The sequence below is a fragment of the Pempheris klunzingeri genome, chromosome 24 (genome assembly GCF_042242105.1).
Source record: "Pempheris klunzingeri isolate RE-2024b chromosome 24, fPemKlu1.hap1, whole genome shotgun sequence".
In the NCBI taxonomy this organism is placed as follows: Eukaryota; Metazoa; Chordata; class Actinopteri; order Acropomatiformes; family Pempheridae; genus Pempheris; species Pempheris klunzingeri.
Window position 1 is genome coordinate 6302493 of NC_092035.1, and position 20432 is coordinate 6322924.

General features: G+C 40.9%; 2 protein-coding genes across 4 annotated transcripts; both read right to left on the reverse strand.

Moving 5' to 3' along the window:
• Positions 1-1323: 1323 nt before the first annotated feature.
• LOC139223510 (ATP-dependent RNA helicase DDX3X-like) lies at positions 1324-12129 on the reverse strand. Of its 3 annotated transcripts, none has more exons than XM_070855437.1 (19): positions 11840-12129; positions 10598-10649; positions 10184-10231; positions 9657-9713; positions 9244-9447; positions 8684-8786; positions 8307-8417; positions 7762-7861; positions 7517-7652; positions 7242-7339; positions 6451-6549; positions 6167-6327; positions 5878-6022; positions 5649-5793; positions 4000-4181; positions 3728-3845; positions 3447-3600; positions 2980-3104; positions 1324-2741 (listed from the first exon to the last, which is right to left on the reverse strand). In XM_070855437.1, the coding sequence occupies exons 1-19, from the start codon at positions 11882-11884 to the stop codon at positions 2662-2664; spliced, it is 2163 nt and encodes a 720-aa protein (XP_070711538.1). In that variant the 5' UTR covers positions 11885-12129; the 3' UTR covers positions 1324-2661. The 3 variants fall into 3 exon arrangements, with proteins under 3 accessions (XP_070711538.1, XP_070711537.1, XP_070711539.1); XM_070855436.1 differs by having other exon boundaries at positions 9657-9716; XM_070855438.1 differs by lacking the exon at positions 10184-10231.
• A 3303-nt stretch (positions 12130-15432) lies between these two features.
• Positions 15433-19839, reverse strand: LOC139223509 (sodium/myo-inositol cotransporter-like). The gene is made up of 4 exons (XM_070855435.1): positions 19200-19839; positions 18893-19088; positions 18416-18543; positions 15433-18322 (listed from the first exon to the last, which is right to left on the reverse strand). Exons 1-4 carry the CDS (start codon positions 19837-19839, stop codon positions 17076-17078), a joined length of 2211 nt encoding a protein of 736 aa, XP_070711536.1. The 3' UTR covers positions 15433-17075.
• Positions 19840-20432: the final 593 nt, after the last annotated feature.

Genomic DNA, 20432 nt, shown 5'->3' on the forward strand with positions numbered 1-20432 from the left:
ACAAATTAAGACCTTGATGAAAATTAACAATTTTCCCCACCAGGTAGCAACAGAGCATTTTGTGGCTTATTCTGCTGCCTATTAAAACAGTAGGGAACCGGACCTCTACCACCGAACTGCCCAAACGTACAGTGGTGTTCCTTTTAGGAGTTCAATCAGGGATGGAACATGTACATCCTGGGTGCAGGTCAACTACCACTTGTAGCCTGGTTCCACAGCAGGGTCAAGTTGGGCTTACCAGCGTTCAGGCTCTGTTGTGCCACTAGCACCCTTTATCTGTCCTCTATATTACGGTATATTAGGGCTCAAGTGGGAGAATGCTAGCCATGCTATCAGCTATGTCGTGTCATTTGACAGGCTGAAGTAGTAGTCAAAGTATAGTAATTGAGATGTGGCATTCTGGGGAGTCAATGTGATAAAATTTGTGTTTTTCTGAGGAGCTGTCACAAACTGATGCGGGGAAAGAGGCTAACAGTGCCAGGCTGCAAATGGCATGTGTCAAGATAGCCCTGGTGTGATCACATTTGCCCACAGCCTGTGCTACGGAGGTGTGACATTAAATCCTCTGGAAAGCTCCAGCTCTCCCTGCTGTGAAATGGTTAGGCTTGATTATACAATTCTTCAATTTATCCCTGACCTCGACATATCTTTAAGACCTAACGAATAAACTGGAATGACTTATTTTAGAGAAGACTCTTCATGTAACTCTCCAGGATAGAGTGAGCGATACAATTTTGAACTCTTTTAGCCTTTTAGTTGTATATACCCTTGAGAGAAGGTTTTGACACACAAGGGTTTCAATGTTTGTGGTGGAGACGGAGTCGGTTTCCCAAGAGCGCGGTGGCACTAAGAGTTAGTTTAACAGCCACAGCCACTGCAGCCATGTAATGGTTTTAATTTTCACACCATTTGCCAGCATTGCTTTGACATCGCAACTGCACCAAATTCTCTCTCAGTGGCTCTGCAATTGTCATAATGTGACCCAACAATTAGTGACAAGATAGCTTTGAGAAACCCAAACTCAAGCTCAGACCAGAGCTGTAGATGTGACATATAGGTCAACTGGTAGGACTTGGTTCCCCAAAAGCATAAAACCACTGCTGTTATCTCTTCTTCTACTAAAGCAAAGAGATATTTGTTTATAATCAATACAATTTCTTATATTCGACCGATTTTAGTGACTTTGAGTGAGGGTGTATCAAATTAATCTATAATGTGGTTGCAGTGGTAATATGCTTTTTGGAATCTACTCATCAGAGACCTTCAGACGAATTTGAATTCCAATAGACAGATAAGGAATTGCTTTGAGTTTCCTCATCGTAGTTTTTGTTTTTTTTGCCAAGGTTTGATTTAGTTCAAGCCTAGTTTGTTTGCTTCCAAATAGAAATAAAGAAAAACATGTTTAAACCCATAATAACATTAAATATACATTTTTAGTCACAGTTGGCCCATACTTGTAGCCAGTTTACGTATTATGGCAATAAAAACAACAGAAATAAGAGACAAAGTTCAAATTCTTGAAGGCACAGTACAGAAACAAATGATCCTCCATTATATTTTGTTTCAAACTAAGAAAATGCTGTTTGTAGTTGTCATTTTAACAACCACAAGTCCTAGAGTGTTTGCTATCATCATTGCTAACGGGCAACATCTGTTGGCGTCCCACTGACTGGAAGTTTCAGTTAGTCCAGCCCCTTGTCCCTTCTCTCTCCGTTAGATATCTTTCAGTAAATCAGTACTTCAATATGTTCTAAAAATTAAAAAAAAACAACAAAAAAAAACAAGAAAACTCTCCGTTTCTGTGGCCGCTTTTAAGTATCTGTCATGTCAGTGAAGAAGCCTCAGCCAGTTCCCATTTTTGAATTCTCATGACGACATATTTTGGTCAGATTTGACATCTTGCCTATCTCTGCGCTATATTTTAGAAAAGTTTTTGGCCGGTGATTTACAACATGGCCATGCGTTACATACAAAGATGACATGTGAAGGTGCACAGGATGTCTGGCTGGCTTTGGGTGAATGCAGACGAAAACACAATGAAGCCAAAACACAAATCTAAAGTAAAAAAAAAAAAAAAAAAAAAAAAAAAAACTGGATCTCTCCCTCGTCTTCTACAGCAGTTCTGTAGGACTTAACTCACTGTAAGTCTTACATGCCCGTCTAATCGTAGAGGGTTAAAAGGAACACCTACAACTTTTAATTAGTTATACTTCTTCAAACACTTGCCACAGCGGGAAAACTGTTCAAAATGTACTCACTGTAACCAAAGAATGCTGCTATCTGGAAGATCACCAGTACATCTGTGGCTAGTGTTGAAAATAACCACCTACAACTGAAGAATCCCTTTATAATGTGGCCTATTTTAAGAGGTGGGATTTACCAGGAATCAAACCAAAAGAAGAAAAGATGGGGACTGTGGAGATGAAGGTGGCTATGAAAAGGACAAGAACAATATAAGGAGGAATTAAAAGATCTGAGTGCACAGGGGTGGAAGGAGGGCTACATGAATGAGTATAAATAGTTTAATAACATGCACGTGGGCTCTTGGGGTTAATGGAGGATAGAAGACAGATGGGATGCAGACACCAGTGTGAAGAAAGGAAGGAGGATGAGTGATTAAAGGAAAAAAGAGGTGAGTGAAAGAGGGAGGGAGGAAGGAACCTAGTTGCCCCACCAGTCAACTTGGGAGTGTGAGTAGTTGCCTCCATAGCCGTCACTGGTGTAGAAGTTACTAAAACCACCTGAGAGGAAGCAAAGAGAGGAGAACAATCGAAGTTAACAAGGTAAAGGTGTTTCCTGTGAGCCAAAAGCTTGTCTCTACTTTCGAGGCAGGGTCTGTACCACTGGAAAAACTAGCTTAAGTGGCTAGATTTTTGTGACACTGTATCACACACAGTTGTAGTAAAAAATTCTTGCCACAAGTAGAATTACTATAGCATATAGAAACACATTAATTATATCCCTAGACCAGATTCTCACCTCCTCCAAAGCCACGGGTTCCTCCATGTCCTGCCTGGTTGCGACCTCCACGTCCTCCAAACCCTCCAGCGGTGCCCCCTGCAGCTGTCTGGCGATAATCACGTGCTCCAAAACCACCAGAGAACCTGGTGGTAAAATCACATAAATCACTCGAAACAAATACAAAGAGAACTTCACTCTGCATTTAGACTACACATTAATGTATTAAGAGCTTTCAGTGGCATTAACATTCATTGAAAACACATTTACATACATTAGGTGTGTATTAGGGACTCACATTTCAAGCAAAAATACTATTCGATATCACTGTGAACTACTCAAACATTCTTGGATATTCATATCAATGCCTTGGGCCAAGCTAATGCTTTTCTAAAACAGAACGAAAGTCGTATAAACTATTCCACTTTTTTGTAATTCAATGACGATTCAAATATTGGCAGGTTATGACTCATGCCTAGTATGTATACCTCTTAGAGCGTCCTCTGTTGCTGCTCTTATGCTGGTGTTCATAGGCCAGGCTCTCAAGCCATGAGGGAACTTCCTGTTTGGCCTCTACCAGGATGTCCAGCAGGTCCTTGGTGATGTTCCCATTTTTATCATTGAAGAACGATGTGGCAAGTCCTTCAGGTAAAATAGTAATAGTAGAAGAAGTAAATCACAGTTTTATGAGGTTTATGTGGGGCTTCCTGTTATGTACCACACATGACGTGTGGTTAATACCATTGACTGGCATTAGGTATAGTCTTACCCAGGTTTCCAACACGTCCTGTACGTCCAATGCGATGGACATACTCCTCAATGTCGCTGGGCAGGTCAAAGTTAATAACATGTTTCACGTTGGAGATATCCAGACCCCGAGCTGCTACCTGAGTATGTACAAAAACAGCAGAAACATTAATCGGTGATACTATTCACCAAATAATAGTACCAAGAATGGTATCTGTCAATTAATATTTGCTGCAATTTTTCAATTTCATGAAGAAATGTTAACAGTGAGTCTAAAATTTTATTCTTACTGACCGCTGTGGCCACAAGAATGGGGCATTTTCCTGATCTGAACTGGTTCAGGGCCTCCTCTCGGTCTCTCTGGGAGCGGTCGCCATGGATACTGGTGCAGGCGTAGCCCTCCCGATACAGGAAGTCCTCCAAGGCGTCTGCGCCTTTCTTGGTCTCCACAAAAACCAGAGTCAGGGAATCTTTCCCTGATATATCAAGAGAAAAGACACCCAAGGTGAACCATTACACGTGAGCAGACGAGTGTTGGGTGGTAGCAGAACACAACAAACTTTTATCTTGCTGAGAATAATGTAGCTGCAGGGTTTCAAACCTCAGACACTGAATACCGCAAAGCTGTAGTGATTGGGTTTTATGAATGAGGTCGGGGGGTTTAATTTTTTTTCTTTCAAATAGCACTAATATAAAACTCAGGGGTCACCAAAACCATGGCAATTCCGTTTTTGGAGAAAGGAAAAGAATTGAACGCACATGAGCTGGTCTTTTGTTGCTGAGGTATCTTGCTCTGAACTGAAGAGATAACCACACCACATGTCCTCAAACCTTTGTTTCTGACTTCTCATGTTGTTGATCTGACTTAAAACTAATGGATTGTGGTACTACACATAGCAATGTCCCTCTTTGCATCTGTAAACGAACCGCACTTGAAACCAACCAATTTTATACTCAACAAAACATCGATGTCAGAGTTTTTAATACAAAACACAATATTATATATAATAGAGCTTAAGCTCGATGACATCTGGATTCCTGCAGCTGGCTAACACAAAAATCCCTTTTCCCAATCCCCAATTTGACAATTGATACATTTGACACTTAGTAACATGCACCTTGAATTTAAATAGTTTACATCACATTACATGTTTTTCCATGAACAGAAGAGGGAAACAGGCAGTGGGGAGTGCAGTGTGGATTAAAAACGAAAAATAATCACAAGAAAAAACTGCTGACAGCATCTGCAGGACTGCGTTGTGCGACTAGAGCCACTGATGGAAAAAGTTTGGTCATTGTTGCATTGACTACAACATAACCAGACTCTCTCTATCGAGGCTTTGAGTCTGACGTGAAGACACAACAACATACTGTACATGAAGATGCCACAAAAATAAAAAAAAGGAAACACAACTGATGTTCGATGTAAGCTCAGCAAACCTGACCTGTGAAATGATACTCAAAACCAAAAATAACTGAATAAACAAAGACTTCTCTGTCCACAGAGAAAAATAAGGGCAGGCAAAGTAATCTAAAATATATAAAGACAGATACAAGTTTGACCAATACGGATCTTACCAGGTTTCTCTATGTTGTCTCCAGTATTGTCCTGTACATCGCTGGGGATTACTTGGGATAAAACCACATCAAACCACCAACATGTAAACTGCACTTAATAGCCAGTAGGATATACCAGTTGATATATATATATATATATATATTGATATACCAAAGAGAGACACAGGCTAAGATGGGAGGGGACAATATGATAACAGCAAAACGGGAATAAAACAGCACTGCGCGCTTTTATGTGTTAGCAATTAGCTCTAAGCCGATGTAGAAGAATCAATTCAGGTTACTGTCTAGTTTTTATGTATCCTAGACCTGCGGTGATACGACTTATCTGATGGTTAAGAGTTGTTATTGCGATGTGACTGTCTCACCTGTAGCACTGAGCAGGTCCAGGAGGAAAGACCTCTTATCGCTCTCCTCCACCCACACCACTTTCTGGGTGATGTTCTCTGAGGTGGAACCAACTCTGCCCACTGCAAGGAAGATGTACTCCTCCAGGAAATCCCTGGCCAGGATCTGAAAGAGCAGCAGAGAATGTGCTTATAAATAAAGAATAAAAAAAGTTTTCTACACATTTTTTTTAGTGTACTGCAAATATACCTGGATCTCTTTAGGAAACGTTGCGCTGAACATCATGGTTTGTCGGATGCCTTTATGTGGCATGGTGTCCTGTTCGACAATGCGTCTTATCTGTGGTTCAAACCCCATGTCCAGCATACGATCTGCCTCATCCAGGACCAGGTAGCTGCAATAAAAAGGACACAGAAAGGAGCTGAGATTAAGCCAACACTAACTCCTTCCTTTAGAAGAGTGGAATTATACAAAGTAAATTCCAAAAGACCAATGATAGCATTAATTACTCCATCACTCCCAACTATTTGTGTCTTACTTGCAGTAGTCTAGTCCAATCTTGCCCCGTTCCATCATGTCCACCAGTCGTCCTGGTGTGGCCACCAGTAGGTGGCAGCCTCTCTCAAGATCTCTTATCTGCTGGCCAATGTCTGCTCCACCGTACACAACACAGGGACGCACCCTGGAGCGGTAGGAAAACTGCAAAGAAAACCAAAAAAGATTGCAGACATACATGGAGAAATGTTTCTCATTTTGTTAGACTTTCATGCTAATGTGTGCATGCATGTGTGTGTGTGTGTGTGTGTGTGTGTGTGTGTGTACCTTTCTGGCCTCATCATAAATCTGCAGTGCCAGTTCTCTGGTTGGAGCCAATACCAGTGAAATAGGGTACTGCTTACGACGCCCATACTTTCCATTCTCCTGTAATACAATGACAACATAACGTTTCAGCCAAACAGTTGATGTTTTGTTTAGCTCAGTGAAGTCAAGTATTCACAGGAGGGAGCCTGTGGTTTCAGATGGCTCGGAACCATGGTTAACTCAATGCATAGACTCATGCAAAGATAACCCCTCTCTCTATCTATGAAGAGCTGCAAGTCTGAGCTACACACAGAGAGCAAAGACCTGACAGCAGACAGGGTGAAGCTTCGCTTTGGCTATGCTATGTAAATCTGCAATTCAGCACCTTCCTGTAGGGTTGCGCCGAGGTGCTGCTATATCTGTTAGTGCTTCAGAACCTAAACACTGTGGAACGATCAGAAAATACAATTTTATTTCTCTGATTCACTGCTTTGTTCTCGCTAATGCCACTCCTTCTCTTCGGTCTCTGGCTTACTCAACCGCTGCTGCTCCTCTCATCATTCGTCAGTAGACTGATTTGCCTCATTTTCACAGGTCTTTTGGAGCACAGTGGAAATGCAGACAGACAGTCTGTCTACTATTATCTAACATTTGCTGATTATGTCAAGCTTGTTCTCCATCTAAATGTCTAAATGTGAGGTTTTTGTTGTTTGTCTCTATATAAACAATTTGTATAATCCAAAATAATCAAAGATACATATGCTTGACCCCTATTGATGCATTTAATCCATTTTCAAAGACCTTCTTCTTACCTGTCCTGATGCTTTAGCTGCATTAAGAGCTTCTCCTGGTCCATCAGAGTAGATCTGGCTGAGAATCGGCAGCAGGAAAGCTGCAGTCTTCCCAGAGCCTTCAGACACAAAGTCAACCTCATCCATCTTCACGTGCATTCAGCAGTCATCGTTTCATCATACTACCTCAACACGTTTGTGGAAATATGAGGCATTGTACTGTATACGTGTGTGTGTGTGTGTGTGTGTGTGTGTGTGTGTGTGTGTGTGTGTGTGTGTGTGTGTGTGTGTCCTACCTGTCTGTGCACAGGCCATTAGGTCTCGCTTTGACTTGACAATAGGAATGGCATATTTCTGGACAGGGGTCGGTCTGGTGTAGCGACTCAGAGAAATGTTACCCATGACAATCTCACCCATGTCCACATCTTGGAACTACACCGGACACACACAGACATTTACAAAAAATAAAGCATAGGAAAGTCATCATGCAGGTGATATATAATGTAATAATGTTGGATCCCTGGGAAGAACAGCAGCTTACACTCTCAATGTGGTGAGGGCAGTTCTGTCCCGTGGCCTCAACAGGAATGTCGTCATATTTCTCAAAGTTAATCCCAGTGTTGCTGCCGGAGAACAACTCACTATACAGGAGCAAAACAGGACCAACAGAGTGCACATTAGTCTAATGGTCAGAAAATGCATGCAGTTTATTAATGATTTACAATAACTGTGTTGAAATACAATAGTAAACAGCGTACACACTGCTGTTCTTTTTTCAATTACTCATTTGGTCTCCATGGTAAAATGTCTGGTTTTGGCCATCATTTTATAACACTTACATCGAGAAAAGAAGGAAACAAAATAGTTGCCAGCCAATTAATTTTGGTAATTAAAGACTCAGTGAAACCCCAACAATGGCAGTTGCAAATTGTCTAATGAAATCTTGACGCGCACTGCCAGTAGAAAGCTGATAATTGGTGCCAACGGTTTCCATAATATTTCCTGATCTCACTACAAAACGTATCAAGTCATCCAACTTTCCTTGCCAAACGTTCACCTCTCATGACCAGTAAAGCACAGACTCACTGTTCAAGGCGTTCATTTCGTGGTGTCGGTTTGGACCAGTCTCCATCATCTCTGGACTCCTCCACCCAGCGGCTGTTTCCTCCTCCTCCACCAAATCCACCATGCTCAAACCTGACAAAGACAAAGTTGATGAGAGATTTGTGACATATGATGCCGCCACAATGTCTTCTGAATTCCAAAAGTCACGCTACTCTAGATAGCTGCTCTTTTTATCCACCTTTTCACCAGGAGAGCATAACACACATTGTGTTATGCTCTCACAAGAGGTTAACTTAAGCTGAAGTTGTTTTAGTACAGTGACAAATGAGTATAGAAGAAAAACAAATTAGTCCAGTAGCAGCAGCTATTCAGTCTGTCCCTGTGTCTCATCTGCTTACCTCCCCCTGTTAGCATTGCCTCTGTCACTGAAGAATGCAGACTTCCCTCGGTTGTTGCCAAAACTGCCATAGGTGTCTTTGGCAGTGTTCCAGCCACCTCCATCTGACGGGACAATGAACACAGATCCATTAGAAGATGGTTTCATACGCACGGTATTACTGTAAACTGCAAAGTCACCTTAAATACATAAATAAATAAAAAATCAATAAAGAGCAAACATCAAAAAAATAATTCATGGCAACTCAAGTATCATTTTCAATGACTAGTTACTGCTTTCCTTGACATCACCTATGCTTAGCCTACCTACCATGTATGAATATAGGGTAAATAAATTAATCTTTCATTCCTATTTCATTTCATTCATTCATTTACTTGAATAGAAGAGTCACAAAACTCTTCAATTCATATATCTGAGAGTTTTGTGACTGTATATTATTGCAAAAACATTTTCAAATCATAAATTTTACATTTCTTTTTCCTTAAAAGAGAACACAGGACAGGCACTCCAACCATAACAAGACAAGATCTTTAAGTTTTGTGCAGTAAAAACTAATCCGACCTTTATTTTCGTATCCAGCGAAGGCCATTGTTTGTGCTGCGTTGATGGGGTTGAAGGATCCACCCCTGTTGCCGCGGTAACCTCCTCCGACGCCTCCTCGGCCCCGCTCCATGCGAGGCGGCCCGCGGTTAAACGAGTTGCCGCCAGCCATGCGGTTGTCATGGTAGCCATTGACAAAGTTGTTGCGCCCCCCGTCCCAGCCATCTGCAGAGGGAGAGAAGGACAATAATCAAAAAACAAAAACATAATTTTATAATGGGGTCACAGATTATTTAATACCCTTTCCCTCACTTCAATGAGAGAAAGATGTAACAAACTGACCAGTGAAGCTACAAAACAAACGTAGGAATATCAAAATGCAGAGCATGATGGCTACCAATACAGAGTTATTAAAAGTTCAGAGGCAAACTTACAGCTGGCTGCAGGTGCTATGGTGTAGCCACCCTGTCGACCAGCAACAAAGGCATTTCCTGCTGAACAGGAGGCAATGTTTGAGTTGTGGTTTTCACAAGTGACAAATGCAGTTCATAACGGTACCCTGTGGAGCTTATGACCACTGGTAGCATTACTCAGCAACACCTGTACAAGTGGCTCCCCATTTTGTTTGCATTATGCATGCACATATCAACACACAAACACGCACAGGTGACCTGATTCATATCCTCCCACCAATTTCACACTATTCCCCTGATCAAGAGTTGACGGTAGTAGTGTAATGTAAGAAACTTAGCAACGTGACACCAAAAGCACGGAGGAAGGTGACTGCCGCCGGGCTAATGTGGATGTAAACAACGCAGAATTTTCTGAAAATATTGGCAAATGCTTTTTGAGGAATGTAATACATTCAATGCGATGCATTTTGGTGAATATAGAAAAAAACTGCTTTATTGTTTGTTTACAAGCAAATTCCACAGGACAGCATTAACTTGATGCTACACACCATTTTGGGAAGCGTCTTTGTTCCGTAAATGTGGAGGAATGTATCGCCCTGCAGACAGAGAAAAACAATGTCCAACAACATTGGAAGAATCTAAACTTGGAAATTCAACGTATATTTCCAAACTCATCACCTAATCTTTCTTGTGTCATCAATGCATTTAACGTGTACTAAATTGCAGTACATTACAATACTTCTATGACAAAAGGAAATGGAAAATATTCCCTTGTTTTCCTTGTGGTCAACTTTTCTGTCCTGCCCAAAGTATTCTCTCTGGAGGACTTTCTTTTTTCGTGTCTTTGTGACACCCCCAGTCTTATGACTATGGTTTAGTACTTGTGGAGGTAAGATGTTCAGTGTTGTGAGCGTCTATGCACATTCATTAGCAAGAGAGCATGAACATGTTTGGTTGCTTACGGTTTGGGCCTCCACCTTGTCCGTCTGCTGCACTCAAGTCTAGGACAGCCAGCTGGAAAACACACGACAAACATCATTTTCTACCCGCTCGATGCTAGAGATCGACTGTTCTTGCAGCAGGTGACACAAAAACCTGCTCGCTACTTGACAAGTAGAGCAAACAACATCATTTTCCAGTCATAATATGCAATGTGAAAGCTTGGTTACAGACTCCAGGAAGTGATTGACTTCATTTCAGTATCAGACAACTCTGCACTACTAGTTTGAAGGGTGTTTGAACCTCAAAATGCAAAATGATGTTGCCAACCAACAGCACACAGCTGATCTGAGACACAAAAAAATCATAGCAAACTATTACACACTGCAGCAATACTTACTGATCTGGGCTAATAATAATAATATGGGTTGATTTTGACATAAAAACAGAAGTCTATTGCTAGATATGCATCCTATCTGCAAAACAGGATGTGCATTTTGTTCAAATAAATAAAGGCAATATTGTGCATCCATCTCTCTCGCAGACATTTTACCACTTTAACCTTCCCAAAATATCTATTGAGAACATACAGTACTTTTCTGTTGCCATCCAACTGTCTGTCCACTCAGACACAGCTAGACTACGTTGCAAGTGACGCAGAAGAAATGAGCATTTTTAAGCGGGACGCAGACAAGACAAGCATGAAAACAGCCATACTGCAAATTATGTGAACGACAGCCAGCTAAAATGTCATATGCTGCATTGTTTGTGCGTCAATCCCGCTAGCTCCAGTCTCCGCATACCTCCATTTTATTATGGTATCAAGCTGTAAGACAAACGCAGTGAAGAGGATAGCTGATGGGTGCGTTTCATATGAGCACACGGGAAGGCCGACGGAACCACTCAGGCGTAATTGGTCATTTGGCTAGCTGCGTGTCCTCGAATATCACAGTAAGACAATCAAACAATAGGATTGCCGACTCCTTAAATAATTTTATAAGACTCTAATCTAACATACATATCTTTAAGATATCAGTGGACAGGCCAAAGAAGCAAAACACGAATCCGCGTCGTATGCTTCGCTCCCCACTCCGCAGCCGCTCTGGGTCACGTGAATATCGAAATGAAGCGCACCCAACGCTAGCTAGCACGATAGCATCTAGTTTGCGGTGCTTTAGGCTAGCCGGTAAGCTAACATCACCCCTGCAGTTAAAGCACTTTTCACCAACTGACGGCGCAAGACACATTAAGCGGTTACTGCTTACCTGCTGCTCTAGACCGTGGACATTTTCGACGGCCACATGACTCATAACTATAGAATATGGAGGAAAAATGATGTCGTTGAAAGAAGGACCTCTTTGTTTGCCGGTTTGATGTAGTGTTATTTCTTCTTTGTCTTTATCTCGTTGCTGTAGTTACACCAGGTGGCAGTTATTTCATTAGCTTAACGGTTACAGGTAACTTTGTACAATGCTATTGTTGATTTTACGTGATGATAAATTCCTATATTTTTGCTACAAAGGTGGTACTTCGTGCAAACTCAACTGATGTCGGCTTGCTCTTCAGCTGAAGCTGAGATAAAGTCGTCATGCACTAGTCAAGAGAATCTGAATAACGCAGAAAAAAACATCCGGTAAATGCCAAAATAAAGGTTGATAAATACTAGTCCATGTAAAAATTGCCATATTAAATGAAAATATTTGTTTCTATATGTGCCAAATCATAGCAAATGTGACAGAAAGGTTTAGGAATAATAGATAAATAAAAAATATTTCAATCTTTTATTTCAGGTGCAACTCAATTTTCCTACTTCCGGACTGCCGCTGGCTAATGCAGGCTAGCTTGATCGATACGTCTGAACTGCTATTAATCCAGACACCGCGAGACTTTTATCATAGTTTATCGCGATATCGACGTTACAGCAAAAACAGTGTTATTTACCACAGCTCAGCGTTGTTAGTTGTCTCCTTAGCATCTTTCATTTGCCTCTAAAAATATTACAAAGTTTGTGCAGTCAGTTCAGCTCAGTTGTGATATGAGAATTTCAATACACACATCTACTGCATTGTACACTTTCATCCACATGTGTGTGTGTGTGTATGTACGTGTATATGTGCATATATATGTATATGTATGCGATACCTATATATTTAATGCATGTTTGTATGTACACATATGTATACAACATTTGTTCATGCCAATAAAGTAAATTAAATTTAACTGAACTGTTCAATGACAGACAATGTGCACAATGTAGAAACGATACATACAAATGTCATGAGGGTCATGTTTTATATTTCAATTAATGAACTGAACCGATTATCAGCAAACAGAATCAATTTATTTTTACTGTAATCATGCTTGTTTTTTTAAAGAATGCTAGAATATGTCACACATCAAGTGTAAGTGAGCGAATTTGATATGTGTTGACAACCCTCTTGTGTCAATTTTCAAATTGAATCAGTAGCTTTATCTTGCATTGCAAGCTTTAAGATTATTATCAAGGATATGCACATTAAGGTTGTGTTTGTGGGTGTGAAATGGGGTCGCTAACATCATAACCTTTTACATTTCAATCAGAGTTTAACCTGAGTAAAAACACATAAGAACATGCAAAAATATAAACTTTGTCTATAAGAAAGCATACTATTCATGTTGTTTCCAAAAATAAATGAACAGTGTAATGAATGAATGAATGAATGAATCTTTTCCTTGAGTTACAGCAGAATTATGAGGAAATTAGAACAGTATAATAAAATGATGCATTTATGTGCATGTGCTAAAGACACTGGGGTGGGACAAGACAAAATCACTGTGCACCAACATATAGGTAGGTATCAGATTCACAATTTTTCCCTCTCAAAGTTCATTCTGATCCGGCCCACTTTCACATGTGTCCATAAGACCAAATTTATATTCACATACGATACATATAGATTAATACCACGTTGTGGCTTGGGGGAGACCTCAACAAAATGAGGGGACTTAAAATCAGATTATTTCAGCCTCTGCTGATTCTTTTTTATTCATTCAAGCGGGCAAACTTCCCTCATGTCGAGGTGGTGGTGTTTTTTTTTTCTTCCATATTTGGTGGTTTTACTGACACATCTACAACTCACACTCTAACTTTAACTTGACTTGTCACTCTTTCAGTCACAGTTTTCCATGATGCACATGCAACATTTGTATTTTTGGCTTTCGTGTCAACAACTGTCTCAGTCAGCATATTGGTTGGTGGGTGATAGTTTACCCAAATTAAACACGGCATGGATTCTGAGTATCCACACACACACATGCGCACACACACAAAACAGTGGCTTGCTCAGACTGAATGCAGCATACACTGCTCACCATTATTTGTTGACATGAACACATCGACCACTGGTTTTGGCAACATCTAGAGCCTCATTGCAACAACCAGCAACCAAAGAAAAGCTGTTCACAGCTGCTAAAGTTCAAGACTTTCACATAATCAACTGGCTTAAAATTGATTAGTTCAACCAAATGAATTTACTTTCTTATTTTAACACAAGCAAAAATACTTTTGTACCTTCATTCAGTTTGAAAGTCTTGTTTGATTCAACCTTAATGGTGTAGCAGCTTGTACAATAAGGTATGTAATCTCCTAGAGACCAAAGAGGCAAAGAAAAAACTTATTGTTTTGTTTGCCATGAGCTTGTGTGGGATGTCTATACCCAGTAACTTTCCACTTCTAAGTCTGTAACTTTCCACTCGAGCAGAGGATGTGAATTAATGATTGCTTGTCGTGCTGCTTTTTATTAGTAGTGTGTGAAATACGCTTCACATGCAGCTGCAATCCAAATTAATTAACCCCCATTGCAAATTAAAATTAAAAAGTTTCAGCTGTGTTCAATTAACAACTCAAACAAGAACAATTGAAATAGCTCAACACAACTAATATTACAGGTGCTTTCTCCAAATTATTCAACCCCCTGAATAGAATCGAATAGAATAGAAGCTCGACGGTTCGATCCCCGGTGTCCTCGGGCAAGACACTGAACCCCAACTTGCTCCTGAAGCAGCTTCAGTGTGTGAATGTGTGCTTTGAGTACTGGTCTACAAATACAGACCATTTACCATTTACTTACAGTAATCACCCAGATTAAATCATTGTGTTCATAGCATGGCCACTTGTCATCACGTCTGGTGAAATTTAAATTTTAGAATAAGAATATTTTGGTGCGATAAACTCATAGAACAATATATAGCCCGCTAGGTATGGAGGCCAGCTGCTCCATGCAGAAGACTGATGAGGTCACACTCTTCAGTGAATGAAAATCGAACATTCTGTATGGTTATAATCAATACTTTAGCTTGATATTGAACATTCTCATTAAATCTGTCTCTTGTGAGTCTCCATACCTTTTGGACATGACACAATGACAACTATGACATGCTGACTTTTGGCTAAATAATGTTTATTATTTTCAAAAATCTTAGTTTACTATGTTAGTATGTTAACATTTGCTTATTAGCACTAAAAAAAAGTACTTTCCCACTTAATGCAAGCTGTCATTATAATTCAAAACCTCATAGTATCAAGCACAGTTCAAAGACAGTCCACAAGCTGGGAGTAGCTTGTAGTTTCTGAACACCACTTACTGTTAACATAGCCTACAACAGCCTTCATTTACAGATCCTGGTGGAGCCAGAATGATCAGTGATTACCAATAGACAATATGAAAAAAGATGGCAAGTGCATATTTCTCAGCTCATGACATCTTCAAAACTGACTTTCGTAGCAAATCCCACACTCTGCATCACTCCAGTGACATTATAAAACCTCTAAGATATCAAGATATACATTGACAATGAAAGGACACATGTCTTGGTAGTTCCATTTTTTATTGTGAAAACAATAGTGTGAGAACAGTCAGATGTGGGGAGACGAGTTAGAACCGGCACCCCTTTATTCCTGAGAAAATCCTCCACATTGAAAAATACCACTCAAGTTATTTGGCTTGACTTAATCTCGAGGAGCCATTCTGAGTCCATCTGAAATCAAGCTTAACATCGTTTCATACAAAACAACACAAAAGCACCACAATCCACAATTACGTTCATAACATTTTTTAAACCAAAACATGCGTGTGTGTAGCTTACAACACTTTGAGCACTTCCCACTGTGGGTTACTAATATATGAATATATGAGTCATGTAACTAAATTGCAATATCATGCACCATCGTGTTTAGTTTCCTTGAATGATGGACTTTCAGATTTAGATAAGATACAGTTCAGTAGAAAACACAGTTCCATTCATAATCACCATCTTACAACTCAGGTTTACCAGCAAGACAATCCTCCAAAAAGTACATGTTAAAATGCTCGTATGGACACAGAAGGGACAAACTTTTATCCATACACGTCGTGAAAGAATAACGTGAAATAATTGGTTTTTTTTGTTGTGAAGGCAAAATACCATATTTTATTCTTCAATAACATATCAATAATAATCTCCTGAAAAAAGTCTTGTGTTTCACACAATGGTCTGTACACAACAGTGGGTAGTATAAAATATTTTTAAAAAGCTCTTCTATTGCAATACTCCGATAGTAAATATCACATTATAAACTCTGGTGCATTCTCTACTAATTGAATTTAAAATCTTGTGTCTGAAATCTCATAGACAAAACAAATCCGAAACAACACAAGCACCTTTTCCAGAGAAATCTACAATCATGCCAAACTCTATTTGGTATGAAGCACAGGCGCCAACCAGGGATTAAGTGGGCCAGAGCCAGAATGTTGTTATGTGCAAGCTCACAGAGCTGACCATAACAGCAATGCTTCAAACCGATAGCCACAGTCAACGTGTATCAATTTGCTGATTAGTGAAGGAGGATGACACGAGTCACATGCAGTGTTTAGATTTTTACTTACAGCAAAAGAAAAGAAAAGAAAAAGTCCACATGGATTTGATGGAGCCTAAAAGATGTGTAAAAAAAAGTACAGAATGTCATTTACAATTAGATCCTGTCACCCTGATGGGATAATAACAATCAATAATTAATGAAGTTATCACTGATATGCCGCCATGCGCAAAAGTGCCCGTTCTGAATAATTCTTGCTGCTGTATGATGAAAAAAAGGGATTATTCCATTCCAGCATTATGTAAAAAGAGTCTGGGGCTGTTCAGGGCAAATGAGACGTTAACAGGTAATCCATCCAGCACTGACTGTATATAGGCAGGTTTTCATCATACAAATTCATTCTATATAAAAACAATAAACCTCTTTTGAAGAGGTGGCTCCTAGGCCTAATCCTGATCAAAATGTCAAAATCTAGTTGAGGTTCTTGATCCAATTTTGCAAGGAAAACATTAAGAAAGAAAAAAAAGAACCCTTTTAAATGTGGCATATTTCAATTTGAGAGACCATGCTTCATCATTAAAAGTTAAGAGAAAACCACAACTACCTGCAGACCACTACTGCTTGTAACTTACAGACAAATGTGGCCCATTGCTCGGAATCAACTGAGCCTATAAGGAGAAATAGATGAAGAGAAAGAACCCGAGCGAGCAAATCACCACCAGTCCTATGTTCAGGATGATTTTGGTTCGTGGAGGTTCATGGAGAAGCTCATCCACAATCTTCTCCTGTTCCTGGACTGTAATGGCCTGAGATTTGGACGACTTCTCCTGGAGGCCACAGATCCACTCTATAACCGTCATACACCTCCTATCCTCTACTGCTCCTCCTCCAGAGCGGCCCTGCTCCTCCTCCACCACATCCCTCACTCCTATCGCCTCTCTCTCTTCTACCATTTTACGATCAGAGATCAGTGAGTGGCAACCATACTGGATTGGACAGTGGGTTTCTGTGTCACTTGCTGTGATAGCATGCCCATTGCTTGGTTGAGCATTTTCATGATTGGTCTCAATGCCATTATGTTTGTTTGGATGGTCTCGATAATTTTCTTTATCAAGCAGACTGTCTCCATTTAGGATTGCATGATTTAGAGGCTTCAAAGCATTGATGTTTTCTCCAGCTTTCTCGAGTTGTTGCTGTTTCAACCTCTTTCTCTGGTTTAACCCCCACAGAGTAGTGGTTCTGATTTGTTGTTTTTTGGGTGGAGGAGTGCAGAGGCTCACAACCACAGTCACCAAAGCAGACACCCAAAACAATATAACTGCCACATACATGAAGTGAACATCTTTGATGAAAGATGGCCGTGTATCAGGCTCGTTGCAGTGCGGCTCGCGGTAAACAAATGCCAAGAGCAGGCGCAGTGCTCCTAGGGTAAACCCTATGATCCCACCCCAAAAGGCACCCTTCTCATTGCAGCGATGCCACAAGACGCCAAGCAAGAAGATCGCAGCTATGGGTGGAGTCAGGTAATCTGATACTTCTTGGATGTAATAAAACATCTGGCCTCCTTGCATCTCAATGATGACTGGCACCCACGCAATGCTGATGATCACCATGAAAACCACAAACAACCTGCCGACTACCAACAGCTCCCTGGATGACACCTGCTTTCGTAGCATCTTGTAAATATCCAGTGTGAATATGGTGCTCGCTGAGTTGAAGATGGAGTCCAAGTCACTCATCAGAGCTGCAATCATGACAGCCATCATCAAGCCACGGAGGCCGACGGGCATCACTGACATGACGAGCCGCGGATAAGCCATGTTGCTACAGCCAGCTGCAGAACCACACACTTCTGTGCAGTGCTCTGGGCTGATGCACGCCAACTCATCAGCAAAGAAGACCCTGGAAATCATCCCTGGAATCATGTTGTTAAATAAATTAGTGATTCAGTGAGTCGGCGGTCAGGATTTTAAGTGTAAGTCACTAAAAAGGCAATTCATAGCTCTACCTGGGATGACAATGATGAACATGGGGAGGATTTTCAGGAAGCCAGCCATGATAGTAGAACCTTTCGCATGGGCAATGTTCTTCGCTGCCAAAACCCGCTGGACAATCACTTGATCTGCACACCAGTACCTGGAACACACAGTGGGGACGTGTAGAGACAACTACTCCTCTTCAAAGTATCATGTTAGTAGTCCCAAACCTGGTTCTGGGGGCCCACTGCTTTGCATGTTTTAGATGTTTCACTGCTTCAACACACCTGATACACACCTGCTTGGTTATAAGTTGTCTGCAGAACTTGATGACGACATAATCAACATGTAAGGCATTTGCCCCCCAAGACCAGGATTTGAGAACACTGCATTAAACTACTATGGTGAATATGGAACATGGTTTCGTTACAACCACTGGGCTTGTTAGCATGCTGACATTAGCCTTTCACTGAAAACAGTCAGTCTACTTGTAAGACGTGGACATGTACCAAATAGAGGCTGGAGTCTGGCCAAGTAAGAAACCAAGCCAAGGCAGGTCTGGATCCATCGGGCCTCTAAGGATCTTAAGAGCATTTGGTTTCGGGTTGAGATGGTTGTGACACGATTCAGAATACGTCAGGTTGGGTGAAGACAGCAAGATTGCAGTGATGTTTGGTGTAGCCTGCATGTACTTGGTCCTCAGCCCTTAAAAAAGACATGCAGGACATGGTTTAGCAAATGTTATAGTATGTAAATTGTAATTTAATTCATTACATAGTATAAATGGTTCAGTGCACACAGGAGATAGATAAAAACCTTCAAGTCCTCCCACTTTGACGAGGCTGATGCCTGTAAGGCAGAGTGCTCCAGCGATCATTAGGAATGCCTGAACTGTATCCGTGTAGATGACAGTGGCCAGACCTCCAGTAATTGTCAGCAGAGCCGTCATAGCAATGAGGAAGATGATTGATAGATAGAGGTTCCACCCTAAGGATTCCTGAATGAACAAGGCTCCAGCATAGAGATCCACGGACAACTTGGTGAAGATGTACAGGATTAGAGATAATGAAGCAAAATACACCTTGAGTCGCCTCCCGCCAAACCGTTTGGACAGGTACTCTGGCGTGGTGTAGACGCCAGACTGAATGTACACAGGGATAAACATCCAGCCTAACAACTGAAGCAATAGTAGAGCATTTAATTCCCATGCAGCCGCACAAAGCCCACTGGCAGCACTTGTTCCAGCTAGTCCAATGAAATGCTCACTTCCTATGTTGCTGACGAATAGAGATGCTCCTATGGCCGCCCAGTTCATGGAGCGACCAGCGAGGAAGTAGCCGCTCACTGTGCTTCGACTGGCTTTCCACATGGCAAATAAACCGATTGCTAGCACCAGGATAAAGTAGATTGCTACGATGATGATGTCTGCCGCTTCCATGGTAGCAGCAGTGGCCATTTTTGAGCACTTTTGTCGTTCCTTTTTGAAGAGCAAATGTCTTTGCACTTTATTAGTTATGACTTCGATATAAAATGCAAGTGCTTGTAAAAACCGGAATTTCCACAGATTTAAGATCATAGATTTGAATGATTTTAGGACGTCAAACGTTGGCTATTCAGCTGGGTGACAAAGTCATCATATGCAGCCACACAGTCTGAGATAAAGATTCCTTGTCCCTTTGGCATTTGATTCTAAGAATATATTGTAATCTGTTTTCCGAATTTTTGATCCTCCGCAGCTGACCTCAGCTTTGGGAACCAATGGAAGTTGTGGCTTGGCAGTTTACTAAACCGCAGTGCATTGTTGCTGGGTTTCGACGGAGGGAGCCAGAAAAAAATGGTCATCTGAATCCTGCAACAAACACAAATGTACAAAGAAAATTAATCTTATTATCATATTTACAACGAAATATACAACTTCACTAACACTGATGACATCACTATGACTGAGGTTGTTGTCTTAGACTCGTCAAAACTCTTTAAGAGCCACCAAAGCCATCATGTTTTCACAGGCTGAGTTTTGCTCCACATGACGGGTAAACTCCAACCCCT

Coding starts and splice junctions, on each gene's coding strand:
- LOC139223510 (XM_070855436.1), bottom strand. CDS start 11,884: ATGAGTCATGTGGCCGTCGAAAATGTCCACGGTCTAGAGCAGCAG. Junction 9,448..9,656: donor CATAGCACCTGCAGCCAGCT/GTAAGTTTGCCT, acceptor CTCCCTCTGCAG/ATGGCTGGGACGGGGGGCGC. Junction 6,550..7,241: donor CAGCTAAAGCATCAGGACAG/GTAAGAAGAAGG, acceptor ATTGTATTACAG/GAGAATGGAAAGTATGGGCG.
- LOC139223509 (XM_070855435.1), bottom strand. CDS start 19,839: ATGGCCACTGCTGCTACCATGGAAGCGGCAGACATCATCATCGTAGCA. Junction 19,089..19,199: donor CAAAGTGGGAGGACTTGAAG/GTTTTTATCTAT, acceptor GTCTTTTTTAAG/GGCTGAGGACCAAGTACATG. Junction 18,544..18,892: donor CAGACTCCAGCCTCTATTTG/GTACATGTCCAC, acceptor TGTGTGTTCCAG/GTACTGGTGTGCAGATCAAG.